General features: G+C 44.0%; 1 protein-coding gene across 5 annotated transcripts in view; it reads right to left on the bottom strand.

Annotated features, from left to right (window-relative positions):
* TLE4 (transducin like enhancer of split 4) overlaps positions 1-7,146 on the bottom strand; it is a 143,587-nt gene that overhangs the window by 7,112 nt on the left and 129,329 nt on the right. For all 5 annotated transcript variants that reach the window (XM_015567387.1, XM_006769021.2, XM_015567385.1 and 2 more), the window contains 2 exons: positions 1,389-1,638; positions 32-279 (listed from right to left, as the gene is read on the bottom strand). In XM_015567387.1, the coding sequence (XP_015422873.1) occupies positions 32-279; positions 1,389-1,638 (498 nt within the window). The remainder of the gene's footprint in view (positions 1-31; positions 280-1,388; positions 1,639-7,146) is intronic.

Below are 7,146 nucleotides of genomic sequence, written 5' to 3'. Positions count from 1 at the left end.
CTTTCCCTGGTGAGGAATCTTGCTGACCCACCTCACCAGCGTCTGGTTGTGCAGGTCCCACACGGCGATGTTGCCGTCGCTGCAGCAGGAGAAGCAGACCTTGGAGTCGGGGCTGATGGCCAGGGCGTAGCAGGCAGGTGCCGAGGACGTCAGCTCCGCCTTGATGCGCGGGGTCGGGGCGGCCAGGTCCCAGATGGACAGAGTGCTGGCCTCCCCTCCCACAATTAGGGTGCGACCATCAGGGAGCAATCGGCAGGAACGGATGTAGTTATCCCTGTTCTGTAGAGACAAAAACCATCAAGGGATTACTCATGAGGAAAGGAAAACAGCATTAACACGAGAGCAGAAATCCATAAAGTATTGTGTTCCCTCCTGGTTTTAATGAGCCATTTTTACTTATGACAATGATAAAGTGGATTAATGCTAGAAAATTACATGAAATTAGAGAAGTACTTAAACTTGATCTACAAAATTTAGCACTGAGATATTTAATCTTAATTAGCATATAAATGCAAAGATCTAGACCTACTCCCACCACCACCAAAGCAACCAGCTGCCTGAGTCATTTGCACACACAGGCGCGCAGGCTCATTAGCGCAGCGACCCACGCAGTCCTGAAGCAGCCACGCCTGGGGACCTGGCAAACTTGACCTGGCGGGGGAGAGGTCCCACCACTGCTGCCAAACTGCCAGGCTGCTGAGGAGACCTAACAGTCTCCTCCTTCCACCTGGGCCTGCATTACCTGGCTAAAGGCTTCATGGGTTTGATTGATTAAGCAGCATCAGCTGGAGGCAAAATATGATTAAGGAGCATTAAATGACAGGGAAAAAAAACAATTTCTTCTCAGTTCATAAGGTCACGGGAATCTTGTGTAAGTTAATTATGTTAAACTGACCTAGCATCGTGCTGTAGCAAAAATCCAGTCAAACTAAAATTTCCTTAAAAACTCAAGGACAAATACCCATGAAACAGCCAAGGGGGTCTGCAGTGTTTGTCACAGGATATATTAAGTTACTCTCCTCTTGCAATGTGACAAATTAGGACAGTTAGGTGCACTCTCCCAGAAACCACGTGGGCTCTTCCTTTTCCTACACCCCTTTACCAGACAGAAAAACAAGTGGTTTGCAGGCTCCTAGGCACTGAGCCAGCTGATGACAGCTACCCTGGTGCAGTGTCACATGAACAACTGGATAATTCCGCCCTAAGGAACTGAAAGAAGACATGCATCCTCGCCAGCGCTTTACATCTCCACGTGAAAGACTACAAACCACTGAAAACAACTGCCCACTTGGGGTCAACACCGTGTGTGGCTCGTACATCCTGGTCTCTCACCGTCCCACCCTACTTTCTAAAAGGAGGTCTAAGCCCTGTGCATCATGCTCACTCACCAGACAGTCAAGCTGAGAGACAGGGCTCTTATTGCCGGGGTGGCTGATGTCCCAGACCTTGACACAGCCCTTCCCACCCGTGTACACGTGTCTCGTGGGGTTGCTGATGGTCACTGCGCACACCACCTCCCCGTGGTTCAGGGTGTTGATCTGGCGAGCGTGTCGGGGGATGCCGGGTCCGATGAGGGCGTCGGGGGGGAAAGGGACAGGCTGCATCTGCCCGTCTGCCGTCACATGGAAGGAGTATGCTCTAAGGCCGCGGAGGGGAGAAAAGACAGGAAGAAGGGAATGTGAAAGGTGGTACTTAACTGATCAGTGCAATGAGATGAAACATTAAACATTCTCAGTGCTACTTATGATTTGCAAACAAGTCAAATTTACCCAGTAAAGTGGAAAGAATATAATTTCCAGAGTCACAGCTAGAACTATAATCACTCCTCAGGTCAACTCTTTACTAGGCGCTGTATGACTTCAGTAGTCACGTAGGGCACTGCCTTCCACTCTGGATGATTCAGAACCTGTGATGAGATTTTGCCTATAGATCACTTCACACCAATCAAGACTTACTGACTGGAGATCAATAAGCCAAAACTATGGAGCTTAAGGAGGCTCCAGGCCTACATGGTGAGATGGCAAATGTGCCGCAAAAGAAAAGAAAAAAAAAGTCCTATAGGACTTGAATAACAAATCCTAGTAATTCTAAATGAAATTAGAAACTGAAAGTGTCCTGTGTGACTGCCCCCAGGCCCACCTGTGGAGACCTCTCAGCAGCTCCATCTCCAGTAAAGTACCTAGTTCTCAATGCAACTTAAGTTAGAGCATCTCCCTCACGGACCTCTCTATTCTGAGGGCACTTAAGTCAGCGGGGATGAGAGTGGGCTGTTATGCCTCTGGAGGCAGGAGGTGTGGGCGGTGGTTGGGTGGGGTGTGGGGTTGGGCCTGACTTGGAGGTATAGAGCCCATTTGAAATGATGCCATTCTGCTTTGCACGGAGCTTCAGAATGTGCTGTTTATGGAAGAAGTTGACCAAAGTCATACCAAGGGAAAGCATCTGTGGGTACACAAAAAACAAGCACTTGGAGCAACTGCAGAGATTTAGAATCAAATTAAAACAGTTTATGGTTCCTTAATGCAAACATCTACAGGACAGCCACATTCATCAAAATTCAGCCCATCACTGAGGGACCCCATGAGGATGAAGCATGTATGTGGCTATGGGAGATGTGGGCACCAGAGAGGGGGAGAGCTTTCTCTGTCTGTGCAGACCTCAGAACTGTCTGTAGAAGAAAAGCAGCATGTCAGACTTGCTGAGGGGGGAGGAGGGGGAAGCTAGGAACACAACAGACACAAGGTACTTCTCTGGTCAAATCAACAGAACTTGGAGAGACCGTGGATGTGTGACCTGACACAGAGAGGTACTGAGGAGGACTCTAAGGCTTGGAGCCCAGGTGACTAGGTTGACGGCAGTACATTAAAAGGTTTGGTTTTCTTTAACTTGAGGGTCTAGAAGCCAAACAACTCAACAAGAAGTTGAGCACTGAGATTCAGGAGAGAAGTCAGGCTAAAAGATCAGTCTGGTCATCCACAAAGAAGTGACAGTGAAGCTAAGGAGCAGGAAGAATAATCTGGAGCAGAGTATGTCATGAGCAGAACAGATGCAGAATCTAAGAGCAGGCTACTTTAAGGAATCTACAGCAAGAACAACCAGGGAGGCAGATAATCAGGAGAGAGGACGCAATGGAAAGAAATGGGGAGAAGATGGTTCATTATATGACAACCAAGAAATTCATTCATTCAACACTCATTTCCTGGGTACCCCAGTGTGCCAAGCACTATGCTAACAAGACTGGGGATACAACAGAAAGAAAAATTCCACGTACCCCTGTTCTCCTGAAGTTACAGTCTGGGGGTAGGTGGCAGCAGGTGGGTGCAAGGGCAACTTCATTAGTGAGAGATTCACATAAATAAATATTAAAACGTCAGAAGGTCAATGCTGTGAACAGTGCTCATACCACGGCTCTCTGGCAACTTGACATGGTGGGAGGACAGGGAAATAGCAATGGGGCTGCAATCTAGGAATCGGTGTTAACTTCCTCAGCAAGGGCAGTATGAGGAGGAAGAGCATGGAAAACTGAAGAGTAGAGTGAAATACAATGCTTATCGTTTAGTCAGAGAATATTTATTAAATGCCTCAGGAGCCCCATTCTAGCAGGTGCTGGAGAATCAGTAAGACAGACAAAGCCCCTATTAGAACCTACATCCCAGAAGGGAAAAGACATCATATCAGCAGATAAATAACCTCAATGGTGGTTGAACACTCTCTCTCTCTCTCTCTCTCTCTCTCTCACACACACACACACACACATACACACATTTATTTTCAGATAAAAGAGACTAAAGATGCAGGGAGAGGTCTGAGGTAGTGTTTGAACGAAACCAGAAGGAAGGACACAGGCCTTGCACATGTGAAGGGGAATGTTGTGGAAGAGGAGCAGCAAATACAAAGTCCTCGAAGCAGAACCAAGCAAGAAGGCCCGGCCCAGTGGAGAAGGACAAGATGAAGAGAGGCAGGGCCATGTTCACAAGGACTTTGTTAGGTTGTCATGAGGAGTTGGGCATTATTCTGAGCAGAATGGGAAGTCACGGAAGACTTTGTACAGGGGAGTGACATGATTCAGTTAATGTTTTAAAGGATCATTCTGATTGCTGGGTGAAGAGTGAAATGTTAGTGGCAGGATAAAAGAAGGAAAAGTAGCCAGGGGCTAGTGCCGTAATCTAGGGGAGAAGTAGGTAGCTAGGGCTTGGGAGACTGTGAGAAAGCTGGGAATAAATTTGCAATTCAAAAAATTACTCTGGCTGGGTGAAGGTAGAGGAAGCTGTGTTGGATGGGACATTTGAATTTTGAAGGTGACACAGTGAGGGGTGATGACAAGGTCTTCTTTGTGAATGTGTGAGTAGGTAACAAAAGATGAAAAAGGCAGAAACTAACTGGAGGTGACCCAGTCCAAGGCCCAAGATGCAATTACTGTGGGACTGACCTTGTGAACGAACACCAGGTCACCCAGGATGATGGTGGACTCTGCTGGGAGGGAGACCCTAAGCCAGTGCCAAGACCTTAATAAATTGGAGAAAGACCCCCAACAAGGTAAAAAAGCAGGTAGAGTCCAAGGGCATGAGCCTGAAAGGCACAGTGTTTTCAGAAAAAAGGTAAAAGAGTCTGATTCTAGAAGAGATCGGAGAAGCGAGTGAGGACGGAGGACAATGACAACACAGCCTTTATCACCCCGCCATGGCCCTGAGGATTGTGGCTATGAAACAGGGCTGCAGTGGAGGGGCCCCTCACGAGAGAGCCAGGTGTCGGCTCAGGCAAGGAGGGGAAGGAGGTGCTGCCTGTAGAGAAAGGCCGAGATTCTGAGGGATGATGACCGAAAAAAAGGCTAATTGACTTAGCAATTAAGAGGTCATGAAGACTAAATCTTAAAGGCAGGGAAAGAAAGGTTATTCCAAGTTTAGACGGTGTTATACATTCTTAATGATAATTTACTTGAAAAGACATCCCTTCTCTCCTCTCTAGAATCACTAAGTGGTTTTTAAAGAGCTTTGAGAATTTAAATAGTTAAGAAACCAGACATACTATTTCTTTTGAGGTTTTCAATAGGAGAATTCTTCAATTTAACCACAACCACTCTGTGAACACATACAGTGGTCCTGGAACTCCCTTATTAAGAATTTCAAAAGCCTATTTGCATGAAGGACATAATGTGGTCCTCTGTTTGCTACAAGTTTATGTGAGATACTTAAGACTAAAAAAAAAATAAAATAAAGCTCTAGTACATACTATGTATCAAATTTCAACAAACTCTTTGATGTGTACATTGCAATAAGTACTGGCACGAGTACTAAAAGCCAAACTTTCTAGAAATCAGAGCTACCCAAGCTTGAAGAACTATTCTTTTTCTATCCAATTAGATGCATCAGGAAGTACACTCCAAGCCACATACTCTGATATGTCATGCTAAGAATACAAAATCAGGCAGGGCACTGGCCTTACCCACAAATGGTTTATCATCTAGGCAGTGTGATGAGAAAAGTACAGAAGTGACTATAATACCATTCTTGCACTGATGTTATAATAGATTCAGTGAATGCTTAGTGATTAAGTGCAAATATATATATATTTGGTAACAAGGAGTATGTTGGTAGGAGGAATAACACACACTTATTTCAATAATCTAGATGAGAGGTAATGAGGGTCCTGAGCTAGGAAGGAGAAGAAGGCTAACTCACTAGAAGCAACAGATGGAAGATTCTGTAGGACTGAAATTATGAGATGTGAGGAAGGAGCCAATAATAACTGAGTTTCTGACTTCAGGAAAAAAAGAAACAATATTAGTAGTTACTGAAAAATGTGTAAATTGGGAGAGGGATTTTGTGAATATGATGAATCTGAAGAGGAAGTAATACATACTCATGATGCCTAGCTGAGAAGACCAGCAAATACCTAGAAACACAGGGCTGGAGGGAGAGGGTGCAGGGAAGCCAGAAAAATATATAGTGACCAGCCGTGCACAAGGCAGATGAAGCTACTAAGAGCCAAGAACGGATCTCTAAAGCAGATGGTGAAGAGAACATAGGAAGTTTGAACTTTCTGACAGAACTGTACTTCAATCAAGGAATCTGCAAATCATTCTTTTTTTTAAAAAGCTCATTACAATTATTTATTTGGATCATCACCTTTTGATGAAATCCCAGCTTAAAGAAGGTCCTTGGCCTTCCCACAATCCACCTCCTTTACCCTCCCTAAGAGGCCCAATTCTGTAATGTTACATTCTCCCTTCTCATACTTTGCAACACCTTCTCTAATTTTTCAATGTTTCAAGACTGAACTAGACCTTGAATTCACAATTAAAGGTCTGGCTGTTATACTTTATAAAGTATGATAGAAAAGTAGGTTCTATAAGTAGCATATGAACTTACTAGTAGGTTAGCCAGTCAACAAATACTTGAGGATTTACCATATTTCAAGCATTGTTCCCATTTTGAAAAATCTTGCTTTATTCAAAAAATGAAAACCAAAAAAAAAAAAACCAGCATGAAAAGACTTCTGAATTGTGAGCAGCCTAAACCCCATAAACCTGAGGTCTTTGTTATGGCTGAATTCACATGCCATAGTCTATAATACAATTAGTACCATGGTTTTAATCGAATAGTTTCACACTATTTATAGAAGCCTCATTTAAGCAGAGTTGAGAGAGAAAGTCCATTTGGCTTATGTTGAAATTAAACTATGTTGTCATTCCAATTACATACTGAGTGGAACCCTTGCTAATTCACCAGAAGAGACGAGAGCACCCAATGTGAATTATCAAATAAATGCTATTTTATTCATTAGCTTAGAACATGCATTTAATTATAATTTTTTATAATACCTAGCAATTCATTTTGTAAAACTAATTAGGACAGAGATGCTCAACTCTTAAAGTTTTTCTGGGAAAAGACAGTTACTCTGTGTGAGTGTGTGTGTGGAGAGGTGGGGGGAGACCTTAGGTGATTTATTCTGTTTTACTAATGTCCTGGTGCATAGATCCGTGCACATTGAAAGGAAATTAATTAGAAGAAATATTTTAATAGCACTATTCACCCTTTCTCTATAATAGAAGTGTCAACCAAATTCACAATTGACAATGACAGATTGAAACACACGTGTGTGCGATTGGTGCCAGCGAGAGCTTTAAATGTATCTTGCAAGCGCGAGCCA

Source organism: Myotis davidii, unplaced genomic scaffold (assembly GCF_000327345.1).
Source record: "Myotis davidii unplaced genomic scaffold, ASM32734v1 scaffold98, whole genome shotgun sequence".
Taxonomy (NCBI): domain Eukaryota; kingdom Metazoa; phylum Chordata; class Mammalia; order Chiroptera; family Vespertilionidae; genus Myotis; species Myotis davidii.
Note: the sequence above shows the minus strand (reverse complement) of the source record. Positions and strands in the feature narration are given on the sequence as shown.